We start from the raw sequence: 16,196 nt of genomic DNA, 5'->3' as shown, positions 1-16,196 counted from the left end.
ATTACTTGTGGAAAACAGCTTAGTACTGGTATAAAAATCTCCAATAGCCAGACAGTTCTCAGCCTGCTAGTGGCAAATGACAGGCTCACCTATGCCATGTGATTATAGTCTGCATTGCTTCCTTTCCAGTCACTACTTATGAAAATTTTCCATAAATAATTAAATATGATGGATGGTTTTTTGTCCAGAATGATGGCCAAATCAATTATTTGTTTAGCATGGTAATGGTTATTCATGGTAACAGATTATTCGTGCTTTAACATATAATGAGCAAACCTCAATGGTGCATAAAAAATCAATCATGTTGACTGCATAGTGATTTTTTTTGTAATCTGGCTGCCACAAAAAACATTTCTCTTAAATACATACACAACAAACTACTATCCTCCATAATGAATTTTATTGATATAAAATCATTCAACAAATCTTATGAAATTAACATGAGTATATTTCTGCAACAAGATATTCAACTATTTTCTAGAAAGGTAAGGCTACAGTTGGAATAATAGAAGTTTGTGTTGCTATACGATTATTTCAAAATATTTTATATAAACTTAGAAAAACACATTTCCCTGACAAATAAATCTGACTATTCAACAAACCACTTTGCAAACAGAAAATGATTCTATGAAGAAACATTATACTGATATCCAGATAATGGTTTAATCTTAGTTGTTTTTTTTTTCATTTAATCTTTTTTTTAATCTTTTTTTCTTCAAAATAATAAAGATTTAAATATTTTGTTTTTTTGTTGTTGTTTTTTTCTCTATGATTAAAAGTCACATCCACAAGTACATGTACTTAAATATGTATAAATATAATGTCTGCAACATATCATATTAATAATAGAAATACAGTTTAAATGTTTATTTTGCCCTAAAAAATAATAAAAAAAGAAAAGAATTCTCTAATACATTTTTATATCACATCTGTGAAATTTCTTGAATACATTATATTTTATTTCATTTTTTTCTGACAAAAATAATACATTATAATCTATTAAAAGCAGTACTGCACACCATCAGGAATGCTAAAAACAGACAGGTAAACTGGGCAATCTCCTGGAATACTAGAAGGTCAAGGTGTTAACTCCATGAGTAATCATGTACATGTATATTGTACTACAGAAACAGTATGAACGTAATATATACTCCGTAACTAAATCCCAGAATATTACAATGAAATGTTAAATAATTTAAGACATGAGGACAGTTTTGTTTTTCAGAAAGTTAATGATCAATGTTAATGTAAACACTTCTGTCAGTCAATTTTCACTTTTACAAATACAAAGTTTTCAACTTAAGTACCATTTTAACCATATACATGTGGTACATTATATAAATAAATTTGCGAAATTCAAAAACTTAAATATCACATAAACCATTAAGCATACCTTAAAAAGCAATAAGCATAACTGTCATTTTCATATAAAGTATTAAGTTTTTAACTTTAAAAATACCTTTCTATCGATATAGTTATGTAGTACATCATTTAAAGCAATTTGCAAAATTCAAAAAACTTTAGTACCATTTTAATCATTCAGGCAATTTGCTAAATTCAAGTACTATTTTAACCATATAGTTCATCATAATAGTTCATCATAACAGTTCATCATAACAAGCAATTTGAAAAATTCAAAAAGAATATAAAAGCCTTCCACTACCATTAAAGGTGTATACTAGCAAGAGGAATGGTGTGATATACATGTATGTATGTAATTCTAACATGATGTTTACATATGAGATTTGGCTTTGATCACAAAATATTATCCTAACACTACATTATACTCAAATAATTTAAATCAAATCATAACTTTTGCTTACATCATATTAAAAAGTCAATTTGAATCTTGAAAGGTCTAACAGCACTGATTTTGGCTGTTACATGTAGTTAAATATACATGTACAATACACAAAGCTATTTTTATTCCAACATAATCTCCCTTTTGCATATATTTATTATTTTTGACTTAATGAACTAATTGGTGGATAATTAAACATTTTCGTATACTTCTGAGAATCAAATGTTTTAGGTGTCACTTTATGACACAAAGGAATACATTCTAAAGAGTAATAACAGTTATTAATTTATTTAACACACCTGGGTTATAAAAGGAAGACATTTTTTTACAATCATTCAAAACTGCATGTAATAGGATAAAGCAATTCCTTAGAGTGCCCGCCAACACCAAGTGACATAAATGCACTTGAAATTTCAGCTATAGAATCATACACAAAACATTTTCCAGTGGTCATTACATTAATTCTTGGGTGATTTTTTGTTATACAGCGCACCAACACAAGTTAGGTCATATGGTACTGATTTGGGAAAGATGATTTTTGGCTAAACCCCAGTGTTACAAACTTAAAGCAAAACCAGGGGTCGAAACCACCTCACCTGCTGGAGCTATGAGATGCATAGACTCAAGTAATTTGAACCTATTTACCATTTAGTCGGAATCATATAAGTGTAAATTGCACTACTAGTAATCAGAATTCAGTGCAGGATATGACAATCACAGTAAATTAGTAAAGCATAAATTAGAAACTACTTAAAGCAAAAAAAAAATAATCAAAGATAACCATTCTTACTTCCATGCATTTTTAAATAACAACGTACTTTACAATTCGAAGTAGAAAGAAAACCCTCGTAACAAACTTCAAAATTCAATACAAAATAAACCAATATAGACAGTCAATAAAAATCTGACTAAAAATCGACCATCATCATATTGCACTAAAAATTCTCAACAAAAAAAGTCCTTAAACATTATAAGCACCATGCATTAATTTCAATGCAATCAAACTCAAAATTTCTGCAACAAATAAGCTGTATAAAAAAAAAAGTTTGAAAAATTCTTGTTTGTACATTGTATTTATATTTAATTTAATTGCAGTATAAAAGTGGAAAATAGTCATTAATCCGATTCATTTGTATTCCATTAACATGTTACTTTGACATACATCTGAATTAATAAATGATCCTGTTAGTTTTATTTTTATATTTTATTAGATTGTTACTCTGGCACATAAAGCAAAGGCAAACAAAATCTACTGACCTAATACATGAAAGTATATCAATATTAGGCTATATTAAAGTTTTTTCATGATAAGGACAATGATGGCAACAACACAATGCAGCACTCATAATAGCTTGACCTTTACTTTGAAACAGGTGAGCTAAAATTTAGTGAAAGCACATTATCCTCTATATATATATAAAATTTTTACCTTATAATTTTATACCTTATACCAAAAGTTCAAGTTTACCAATATCTAACATAACAGTTAAAATAAAAACAAAATCTAAAGCACAAATTGTATTTTTAACATCACAGATACAAGTATCATATTATAACTAGGTATTTATTTACCAGAGAAAAAAACACACCAACAAACAAAACAATCATTTTTACAAGAACAAAAAAGAAAATGCATTATTAAAATAGGCAACAAAACATAATATAAATGGGAAAATAAAATTTACAGTGCAAAATCATTGAAGGAAAATCTTTGATACACATTTGCAAAGAACTTGAGCTGTTACATGTAATTCGAAAACATGAATACAGATAATTCTCTAATTCTCTAATAAATGAAATTTTTTCTTTTTTTTTTTCAAACAGGGCACATTTCGATTAATGCTTATCTTACAAAAATTTAGAAAATGTATGCCCAACACACACTAATAATGCAATCTAATCCCATAACCTGCTGAAATTGCAAAACTAGGGTCTGCCAAGCTTTGAAATGTGGAACAGTGAGTCTGTTTAAAATTTAAACATAGATTTAAACATACAAGTACAAAAATTGAGATACCTACAGTTTAGAACCTGGTCAGACTACACTTTAGGACAGGTGGACTTTGCACTAATACTGGTGGCAATGACATATCATTTTTAGTTCCAGAGGATTAAGTGTCAATGTGCTGGCAGTCCAAGGTATTTTCTATACTCAGATAACAACTTTAATGTGTAAAATATTGATCGCCCTAATAAACTATAACAATAAATTAAGTCAATGCTTGTGTAAACAATATCACACATCACATGGATTGTTGATATCTTATAAATATCTTGGCTTAACCTTTTCTTAGTTTTATGTTTCAAATCATTTTGTACCCTTCTAGAGACATGTAACTTGAAGAATGAAATCATTCAAATGTTGCGATTCAATTGCCTTACTTATCATCCACAAAAGCAACCAAACAAAAAATCCTAATGATTAATTTACACACTGAGCAAAAAGCAGGAATGTTATTAAACCCAAGGCTGAATTTACAAAAACAGGTAAAACAATACACACAATTCAAAGACTGAAGACCATATTTGATTATAAAAAAAATCACCCACAATGATACAAAATCAACAATGGCAGTAAAATTTTAAGTTTCTCTTGCAATTAAAATAACCAGTTTTCTCAAAATGACAAATATGATAAATACCACTAAGCTTTACATACAAAGCAACCTCTGTAAAGCGAACTTCTACATAACAATGACCTCTTAACAACAACCAATGTTGCACAGCATTCACCGGAAATAGCCGTTCAAAACATGGAAAATGAAAGTAATAAGGTGTATGTCGAGTTCACCCAAGGTAATGTTTTAATTTATTTCTCCATCATGACTTAATCAATTTTTCCAAACAAAGCTGAATATGTCTAGTTTTAGACCAGTATTTGCTTTTTACTGCAAATTGAATAATTTTTGTTTATTTGGCAATAAATTTAAGTGTTTTTGTTGACATTTGCAAACAATGTTGATATTTAACACTAAATCAAGCCCAAAAGGCATTTTCTGTATCAAAATCCGTCTTTAATAGAAAATATAGACTTCCCTCTACTTGTATTTGAGTTGTCACCCATCAGCTTGAGTTAGTTGTACCCTGAGTGAACCCGACGTACATCATCTTACTTTCAGTTTCAACGTTTTGAGGGGCTATTTCTGGTGAACGCTGTACACCAGTGACAACAGTTTCAATTCTCCCCAAAGTAGGACTTCACAATAAAATTAACAACTTTATAGCAAGATCCAAACATTCTGTTTTCCAACCAGTGTTGCTATGTAGAGGTAAGACTGTATATAAACTTTTTGTTAATTTTTCTACTCCATCATTGCAATAAAAAAAAAATTCCCCCCAAAATTTACAGAAATTTGTCCTATGACAACAGCCCTGTCCAATTATTTTTAATTTTGTCTTCTGTTTCTTTTTTCCTTTTGCAATCTACATTGTGAATGTTCATATACTTTATTCTTAGATAATCAATCTGGTTTTCTCAGTATTTCTTAAATGATGTATGCTTTAAATGGGAATTGTTAACATCACAAATGTGTCCCTGCCCCGCAAAATTATCCAAAATAGTGATGCATCCCTGCTATTTATAACCAGTAAAAAATGTTTGTCTCAAAAGAAAAACCTGACAGCTATATCTGCCTATACATTTAACAATTATCTGAAAGGTGAGTGCCTGTCAACATTTACAATCAGCCACGTTTCACAGCTTATCTTTCCTTTTCTCACATTTCTGACACACCCTCACTGGATAATCCCACCCCCTTAATGGCACTGGGTGTTTATTAGGGGAGCATTTATCACAGACACCCTGACCGCAGGCACGGCAGTGATGAATGGGTAACTTGACAGAGAAATCTTGGTCACAGACACAACATGACTTGATGAGCTCGTCTGGTACCCAGTAGGCAGGCCTGGCTGAGTCTTTCAACATACCTGTAACAAATAGTATAACTATAACACATTCTGCCACTTTACTATGTCATATTTTCACAGTTTCTTTTTAAATTCTTTATATATTTAACCTTCAAACAGTTATAAACCTTTTAAATTATTCAGTTCAGATGAGAAATTTCAGAATACCAAGAATGGTCCTCAGTATTTTTGCAAGCAATCATTTACAGTTATTAGTATTAGATTATACCAGTTATATGGAATTTAAGAATAATTATTTATGTGTTTCTTTGTTCTTATTACAGAGATTCAGCTCAATTTGCTGACCTAAAAAAATGTCTTTCATTCTCTTGCATCTTTATTTCCAAAAACAAAAACAAAAAAATACAAAAAAAATTACTTAATAACTAAAGAATGTATAGTAGCTATGACTACCTTTCTTTTATTAATTCACAAAATAAACAAATGTTAAAGAAAACTAATGCAACAAAACACACTTTCAAAAAGAAAATCCATACTGACATATTGTAGTAAAATATGTACATTCTTTACAGGTCAAGCATTAAAACATTTAAAATTTGCCTGTATGTAAGTGTCTGGGCTATATTTCTGAATTAAACATTACAAAAATTATCTTATTTTATGTATAACACATGAAGCACAGTGTCACATTCCAAGTAAAATAAGGACTGTATGATTGTGTGGCTGTGTGATTAACACATAGGACTAGTAATATAATGATTGAAGGCCACATGACTTCAAACCCAATCAGAACAGGATAAGCCATTAAGCAAGAAACTTTCCACTCATTGCCTAGTAATGATTGGTTCCAGAAATGGTTCCGAGGGTGTACCTATAAGCTCAAAGCTTTCTATTATCAAACTATAATATATATTTTGTATAAACTGACAAGAACTTTACCTAAAGGATAGTTGATAGCTGTAGCTACTGCATCTAGGGCTGATGTCATTGACTCGCCCACCTTTCTAGCTGTCACCTGGGAGTCACTACCAGTACTCGAGTTGGAATCTGAAATCAATTTTAATCTTATGACAAACATTTTATGTCATGATAGTGACTTACTGTATAAATGTATTGTAAACAGACTAACTAACTAAACTAACAGATTGGCTGATTCACACCAATACTGTTAAGATCATATGGCAACTTTCCAGGTGAAAGACAACCTCTAGTACTCCTTCATGCATTATTTCAGGCATTAGAAGGAACCGGAGTAGAACCACAAACATTCCATAAGCTAGCTGAACAGTTGCCTCATGAAAAAGTCAAAAGTCCTTGGCAGAATTCAAACCCACAGTAGTGAGAGACTAATGGTTTAAGGTCAGTGATCTTAACCTCTATGTCATGTAGGACCTGAATTTGCCATAGGGAAATAGATAAGGAATAAAATCTAGATGGCATAAGAAAAATGAAAGGCATAAAATTTAAGAAAAAGTGTTAAATAAAAAAGTAAGAAAAAAGATAAGGGATAACAAGGAGATTTTAGTTTGGAAAGATTAAAATAAATAAATAAATAAATAAAAAAGTAGCAGAAACCAAGATACCATTCATATTGACATTATAGCAATCATCACAGACTCTGACAGAATTATTCCAGCCTTTCTCTGGTACTGTTCTACGTTTAGATGAGCACTCATCACAGAAACCTTCTCCACAAGCTCTACAATGATGTTTCTGCTCCTCTGACAACTTCTTCTCACATTTCTTACATTTCTGAAATATTGTGTAAAATATGATTTAGTTTTAACAAAGATTTGTTATCTTTTAAAAATTGTACATTAATTTTTGCTTGTGAAATCCATTAACTTTAAACAAACATGCTTCCTGGTGCACAGCTATATTTGTGAATTAAACTTGCATGTTTGAATAAATCATGAAATGTAAATTCACATGGTTTTTATATTTGTATGGTAATACTGAAAAGACTTAAAGCACAAAGTTTCTCTACTATTTAAAACACAATTTACATAATAAAACAGAAAAAATTATTTTTCAAACATATAACTGCTACTTTTAGAAATAATATTTCACCATTAACAGCATATTGTGACCTTCGTCACAGGAAACATTCATAGTTACAAAGTAACTGCCAACTGCAAACCAGCCTTATTAGAACCGGCTGTCCTTTCACCATCTGATACATTTCTTGTAAACACATTGTTTCAGTGAAACATTAATCTATATCCAGCAGTTTGAACCACCAAAGCTTCATCTTATACTTTCCTTGCAACTTACTTAACCGATATTCATCTTATACTTTCCTTGCAACTCACTTAACAGTTATTCACAGAAAATTAATTAATCAGATTTTTCAGGTCGGCTTTGTGAATTCTTTAAATTACAGTCATGATTCAGTTTTAGCTGCATAGAAACTTAAGAAGACATACCCCAACGGGGTTAAAGTAATCAAGCATTTGTATGACAAAACAAAACTAAAAAACATAAAATCAGTCAGTGTTAAAATTTGATAGCTTAATGAATTACAATGTAACTAATTGTTTAAGTTCACCTTGATTTTAGAGTTAGGCACCCAATAAGCTGGTGCTATTTGGTCAGCCATCCAATCTGTCATGACCTTGGTGGGCTTTGCGCTCACAGTACCAATAGATTCAGCCACATAACTTATACCATCTATAAATTTACGGGCAGCATTATGAGTACCAATTAGGAACTTGTCACCCTGAAACCAAATCATATATATTCATATAAATGGCATTCCACATATATAAGAAATTACATAACAATTTCATTAATTTGTTTAAATGTTTTTCCCCATAAAAATCAAGCTAATGACATCAGAATATAGACAATTCTCAAATCTATACACATGAAATTTAATAATTATTTTATGACTTTTTACTATTTTGTTTTGTTTTTTAAAGGCAAAAATTGTTACATGACCATTTTAAATTGCTGATTTGCTAAGGGATGGACACCTCATGTTCATGTATTTTTTCAAACAAACAAGCAATCAAGTAGACCCATCAACCTCCTATAAACTAGCTCGACAGTTTTCACAAATAACTGAATCTAAAAGTCCCTGCTAGGATTGAAAACATAGTGGTAAGGGGCAAGTCATTGAGTTTAGCCACATGGACCCCTGGCCATCAGCATATAACTCATTGCATAAACATTATTTGCCTTGAAATGGACAAAAACATCTGAATTTCAGAAATTTTGATACACACCTCTGGCCAAACATGGGCCACTTCTTCATGTACAACATTTTCTACATCTGGATTTCCATACCAATATTGTCTACTACGGAAAATAATTCCACAATTCCTACACTCCAATACATCTCTAAATATAAAGATAACATGATTTTAAACTGTGCAACATTTTGCGGTATAGAAATGAAAAATGGTTTCTGACTTGTGATATCAGGAATATTTGTAAATGTATTTGGCAAACAATTTCCATATTTTCTTCTTACACATTAATAATAATGCTTAATTTATTGATATTAAGTAAAAGTTAAATAGATACTAGTTATCAATTTATCATATTTATTCTGGGGAAAAGTATAATTTGGCTCTTGAAAAAAATAAATATTTACTACAAATGAAACAATAAATGTACATGTACTATATTGAGAGACTTAATGTTCCAATGTGGTATTTCAATGAACTTTTGTCTCTTTGGCCAGCACCAAAATGTAAAGTTCTGAATAAATTACATGTACCACCATATTTGTCACTTACCCAGACCAGACATATTTAGCAACTCCTAGCCAAGCATTATCTTTAGAGGAGGATGTTTTAGGTACCACCCTTACCTGTTTACCATCTCTGTAACATTTCTGTAACACAATGCAAACAGCAACAATATCAGTTGTATTCAATTTTAACCATGTAACATAATAACAGAGGTATGAGTTAAATATCCATTTCAAACTTTTGGAATGTCAAAATTAAGTAGCTGAAATACAGGTTCATTAATCTGACAAGAAAAACCCTAAACATTATCAGTTCTGTTTTGCTACAGCAATCAATTGTTTATTTTCAACACACTGTAACTTTTCTTTTTACATAAAGCAAGAGACATAATAACAAAGTCACATGTATATTGAATAGATAGGTAAAATTGAGGTTAATTGTTTAATCAGACTAGGGCCAAGTGCCATGACCTGTAAACTTCATGCATATTTAATAGCTCAATTCAAATTGTACTGGTGTCCTGATTTCGGTCTGTGGCTTATGCCAAAATCAGAGTAATAGCAATCTTTAATGAGTTCTGTAAAACATTGCTAATTTTACAAAAACTTATAAAATAATGATTATAAGAATATGATATGTCATGAATAAATCATCTTTTTTTTAAATTTATTTATGAACAATAAACATTTTTCGTTTATAAAGCTTACATCTGTGGTTTGAAAAACATAAAATATTTCATAAAATCATTACACACTTCAACCATATTCCTATTTATGATTTAAACAAGAACAAAAATAAATGATTTGAGTTTATACCTTACAAAAGTAAACCTTGTTTTCAAATTGGTGTTGATATTTGCATTTTACACCTTTGTCAGTCACATGTTCATCTTCTTTGTGATTCATACTTCTAGAACATCTTGCCCTATTTAATATAACAACAAGCTATGATGTAACAGCGACCTTTAACCTTTACAAGACCCATTACTTAATCAAGATTCTTTTATATCAACATATGACAGTAGCAGTATTTCAATCAAATACAAACAAAGACTTGGTTAACAGTGCTACTTAATACCAATAAATTATCAGTAATTCAGTTTTATTACCACTACCACCTCATAAAAATAAAGCACTTGAATATGTAGTTGAAGACAAATACAAGTAGTATGATTAAATAACTGTATTTCAGCAATTGACTTTATCCCTCTAAATATCGCACCAAATATATTAAATGAACTTGTCTTTCATTCAATTAAGACAAAATCATCCATCATTTTTAGGAAAATTTACAAAATAAGTATGGATTGAAGAGAGCAAACTAAGATAAGACAGCACATATGTGTAGTTTCAGTTGCTGCAAGCAGACTAAGAAATTAATAAACCTTTAAAATCATGTGTCATGGTCAAGACTTTTACTTGCACAAGTAAATTTTATGTGTCTTTGTGGGCGTCTGTGGCCGAGTGGTTAAGGTTGTTGACTTTAAAAAACTTGCCCCTCACCACTGTGGCTTCAAATCCTCACAGGGAGTTTGGAAACTATCCAGCTAGCTTACAGAATGTCAGTGGTTCTACACAGTTGCCTGTTAATGCCTGAAATAATGCATCGAAGGGCACCTGAAGTCTTCCTCCACCAGTAAAGCCGAAAAGTCACCATATGATCTATATTGTGTCAGTGTGACGTAAAACCCAATTTAACAAACATGTGCCTACATGTGTTTATTGGGAGATGTTTATCGCTGGCAGCTTTTAGACACTCAAGAGGCACACAAGACTATCCAGGATTTTTTACAGAATCAAAATTAAGTGTCGGAAGAAATACTTGTCACAGAAATTAGAATATTAATTAGAATATTAATTAAAATTATCATCATTTACTTACCCACAAGACTGGCATTTACATGTACATGTAAAATACTGATCTGGAAATGTTTCATAAACATGTTTCTCTATCTCGCCGCTAAACTTTTCATTTAAAATCTGCAATAAACAAGGAATATGATACAATTGAGCTGTGTCATGACAAAACCAACATAGTGCGTTTGCGACCAGCCTGGATCCAGACCAGCCTACGCATCCCCGCAGTCTGATCAGGATCCTCAACTTGTAAAAAAGTTGGTAAGCCAACAGCATGAATCCTGATCAAACTGCGCGGATGCGCAGGTTGGTCTGGATCCATGCTGGTCGCAAACGCATTACATTGGTTTTGTCGTGAAACGGCTAAATTTAAGAACAATCTACAGTTCCAAACTTCAAAGTTTATACTGATTACCACTAATTTAACTAAGACAGTAAAATTAAAGTAGAAAGTCTGTAAGGCTCCCACGTTTACATTTTTTTGTAAACGTTTACACGATTGCTAAGAACCGAAACGATACCGTTTAAACAGTGGTACTTCTTTGAATTACACAATGTATAAGAGTAGCTAAATGATGACTTACTTTCGAGTTTAAATACATGTTAGGGTTCTCGGGGACGCTTATTTCGGCGTCCCGGTACGCATGTTTATTACAGCTGGACGCAAATATTTCAGAGCAAGGATTCCACGTACGCTTAATTTTGCCTGGGGACGCATAAACATTACCGATTGTTTACAACCACAAATACACAAATGCGTCAGCGCGTGTCAGTCTATGGTAGGCGGTCCTATGCACATCGACCCGTGAAGCGATTAGCCAATCAGCGCTAACGCTAGCTTCTTTTTTACAAATTTTTAGAGTGGACTTATTTAACCAGAATAAAATTTAATTTGGTATAAAAGTGAAAAAAACAAAAACAACGATTTCCATGTGTTGATGCATTATAATGAAATAATTTCATAATAAATATTAACAACAAAACAATAATTATACTATGTAGTTCAGAGTTTCTTTTGAATAACTATAAACTTTGGAAGTCTCTTGAAGATTCAAAATATCAGCAATACTATTGTGAGCATTGAATGACTAATCTGTAAACATATTAATTGCGACACGCTTTTGGACTCCAACTTTTTCAGGGTTGGGAGTCCATGGACTCCATGTTTGAAAGTCCTAGTGAGAACCCTGATTAATTTGTACAAGTAAATTATATTCAGGGCTCATCATGATTGAGTCGGCAACTATTTTCTGCAATATATCCCCCTTTCACTATTTGAAAGATTAAAGGAGATCATTTTTACCAAAAATGTATTATGCAAAGTACTTGCAAAATCGTTGCAGTACGTACTGCAGTACCAGTACCAGTAATGCAGTTCTGGTCACGAGCGATTATTGCACGGCGATGCTGTGTGGGGGGATGTAAACACCAATTTTCCTATTTTTTACTTTGGAATCAACCAATTAGAATAGATAAAACCCATGATTACAGGTAATGATTAAGATAATTTAAGACAATATGGTTATTTCGATTAAACGGTAAAAAATATCGTAACTGTTTACGAATGAAAATCGAAACGAATCCGTTTAAACGTGTAACCGTGGGGGCCTTAAAAGTCTGTATTGGCACATTTTCTACAATTATTTTAAATATTGATAAAAACAACAGAAAAGTATCATTTGGACATTCTCATGAAATGTTGCTTGGAAAAAGAAAATGTCGAAACATTTATATGATAAATAATAATATTTTGTTCTAGAACATTTTATTATCAGCTACACAAATATATGTAATATCCGATCATGTATCTTACACTTGTCAATAACTTCCATGTATAATTTATCTTTTTGTGGTTTGTTGTTATGTTTAATACTAAATACTGTCAAAGTAATTATTCATGGCATTACAGACCAATTCACTTTAATATGATGATTCTTTACTATATACTGTAATAAATCTTAAAATATCAAAGGTTTCTTAGGCATAACATATTTATCATACCAGGTACACATTACGATGAAACCATAAATTATATTATGTTTAAAAATTTACTACATACAGGTATGTTGAATGATGTCCATTTAAAATTAAATACACAAATTTAGCAACAGAATGGTTGATAACCTACCTGAAATGTTTTGTAGATAATCTCAGGTTTTCTCCTTGACCTAATTGTGTTGTTGTTAAGTTGTTCTTGAACAAACTTGCGTAACTTTATGAAGTCAGTGCACTGGTCCCGATGAGTTTTGGTCCCCACATATTTGAGGTCGCTAAAGTCCATTGAACAGTCTAATTCCTTAAATCTGTCCCTTAGTATAGATTCTGCTCCTTGTCCATCTATATAAACAGCATAAACAGATTATTTAACAGACATAAAAAACATAAGGCCTAGTTCCAGGAAGATGTCAGGGGAAAAACAATTTTCCTTACTAAATTTGAATGCTTGAAATGCAATCTAAATTATTAAATTTTATTCAAAATCATTGTTAGATAAAAATTAAACATACCAAAGGTGTGCTTATATTCTTTTGTCTAAAGGCTAGCATTTTGTTTTGTAAATTACTGATTACCTGACATTAAAAGATTGCATCATATACAATAATTACATTAAATTAATATTATACGTATTTGTTTTCTGTAAATTGAAAAAATTGTTAAACTTGAATTTATTCACTATAATTTGTGTGTGTAGTAATTTTTACCTTGTGCTCCTAAAATATTGGTATTCTGAGTCTCATGAAATACAATGACAGCTGGGCTCAAATTAGTCACATCTAAAGACATCTTATTACGTTTCGACACTGCACGAAGCTCCTCTGTGAAATGCTTAGAGTAAGCTTTAGAAGCATCACTGAGGAAGTAGAACATATCATTGTGTAGCCGCTCAGCACGAGTTCTGTAGATGACAACATCAGAAATAGCCAAAAGTTTTAATAAAAGGCGAGTCCTTTGATTTTGATTAGTGGTAACGCCAAGAAGACCTTCAGTATCAACAATTATGGCATGGTTGTCAATGTCATATGAGGCCCATACTCCAACAGTACAAGAAGCCTGTTGAGCAGAGGTTTTGAAAACTTCTTTCCCACCAAAGAAAGTATGGTTAAGAGTATAAGACTTTCCATCACCGGTGTTTCCAAAAATAGATATAACTTTAACTTTGTCATCTTTATCACACTGCAGTTTATCAATGAAATCATCAGCACTGACTACCTGGAAATGTAATCAAAATTATTTTTTAAATATAAAATTAAATGTCAATTGATCATTTTTATCTACATGTATTGAATAAAGCTTTGCCAAACAAAAATATGGAAACCTAAATACCAATATTGTAACTTTAATATGTTGTCATTCATAAATATTATGCTTCAGTGGAATTAAAATAATTCCAAATCTGCACAATGATTTTTTATAAAGTGCAAATCTTTGAGTATTCCAACTTGAGGATATGTCTAGATTTTGAGTTTCAAATTATAATTCAAATAAATACAAGATCTGGTCACATTACAATAGAAAAAATCTTGCAGAACCAAAACAAATTAAATTATGTGAAATTTACAATTTTGTTTTCAACTGTCTAAATTTCTATGTGTTTAAGTTTAAAATGGTTATATTTATGCAAAATAGAGGATTTTAGTAGGTCAAAATCCTGAAATGCTGGAATAAGCCTAAAAACTTACACAAATGAGTTCTCATACTTATATGCTATATTTTGTCTTGTCTCTTAAACAGATAAAGACAATTAATACTTATTAACAAAATAGCTTATAAATTGAATTAAACTTGTAGACATGGGCTGCCAAAGGGAATGTGTAAAAGGATGCTCTTATAGTAATACTAGTACATGTACATGTGGTTCTCTCTCAGTGCCCAACAATGAACATGTCTAACTCAACTGTCAAATTGACATTACTCAGTCAGTGAAAAATTGAAAATAGATATTTGGGGATTTAATAATGTAATTCCTGTATTTTCTCTAATAACCTTATCATATTAATTTTTTTTCCAAACTGGGGACCAGGAATCGCAAATTAGAGAAATAAAAAAAAGTTATATATCATCAAAATGAATAATTATTGATTTTCTGTTATTTCCTGCTTTCAAAGCAACCTTTAACACAAGTTTGACTGCATTTTTTAATTACCTGCAAAGCTTCTTGTTCATCTACAAGTAAGAAACTTTCACAATCCATAAACCTTTCATCTATTTGGCATTCTTCCAATTCTTTTGTGAGTGAAAACATTTCTGATTTTTGATCAGCATTCAGATTTGGATCAGAAGAAATAATGTCAGGGATACTTGTCTGACTGTGATCTGAATGAATACTTGTATATGACATCATACTATCTGAGCTTGAGATCTCTGCAACTTGTGTGGTTTGTGGACAAGAGATGAAATTCAATGAGTCCTGCTCTAATGATGACAATTCAGGTGGTGGCAGGGGTTTTAAAGCATCTAATAACCCTGTTTGTTGTCTATGTTTGTACTCTTTAAATGTGATTTTTCTATGAGTTCTTCTACTGTCCTTATTATGATAGGTGTCAAAACACTGTAAACAAAAATTACGATCACAATTTTCACAACGGAGATCAGCAAAATTTCTGTCTTCACAATCTAAATTATTCAATAATGATGCAATTTGACACAACTCCTCATAAGGTGGTGGTTCTATTTGCTTAATATCATGAAATCCAAACTCAAGTTTCGATTTATGAAGGGAGGAATTGCACTTTTCACACTGATCACTTTTGCATTGAATGCAGTGGTATTCAGCGACTGCACCCTCTGTTAAACAGCAGAACTTCTCCTGACAGTATCTTTTCGAAGTACGTGTTCTGTATCTTCGTTTATTAACAGCAGCCATGGTGTCATTGTGATTAACTCTTTCTTCGTATTATTTTTAATAGTCATCTTTCTCCATTGTTGTGAACTGCTGATCATTTCCGTAAATAAATACGTTATGTATTCTTCTGT

General features: G+C 31.2%; 1 protein-coding gene across 1 annotated transcript; it reads right to left on the bottom strand.

Annotated features, from left to right (window-relative positions):
- Positions 1 to 385: 385 nt before the first annotated feature.
- LOC132745528 (zinc finger FYVE domain-containing protein 1-like) lies at positions 386 to 16,178 on the bottom strand. The gene is made up of 11 exons (XM_060734477.1): positions 15,367 to 16,178; positions 13,925 to 14,432; positions 13,351 to 13,559; positions 11,248 to 11,345; positions 10,182 to 10,290; positions 9,412 to 9,509; positions 8,896 to 9,010; positions 8,217 to 8,387; positions 7,252 to 7,420; positions 6,608 to 6,715; positions 386 to 5,728 (listed from the first exon to the last, which is right to left on the bottom strand). The coding sequence occupies exons 1-11, from the start codon at positions 16,084 to 16,086 to the stop codon at positions 5,496 to 5,498; spliced, it is 2,538 nt and encodes an 845-aa protein (XP_060590460.1). The 5' UTR covers positions 16,087 to 16,178; the 3' UTR covers positions 386 to 5,495.
- Positions 16,179 to 16,196: the final 18 nt, after the last annotated feature.

The sequence above is a fragment of the Ruditapes philippinarum genome, unplaced genomic scaffold, assembly GCF_026571515.1.
Source record: "Ruditapes philippinarum isolate M1 unplaced genomic scaffold, ASM2657151v2 ctg2233_1_1_1_1, whole genome shotgun sequence".
NCBI lineage: Eukaryota > Metazoa > Mollusca > Bivalvia > Venerida > Veneridae > Ruditapes > Ruditapes philippinarum.
This window is presented reverse-complemented; position numbering and strand designations above follow the sequence as displayed.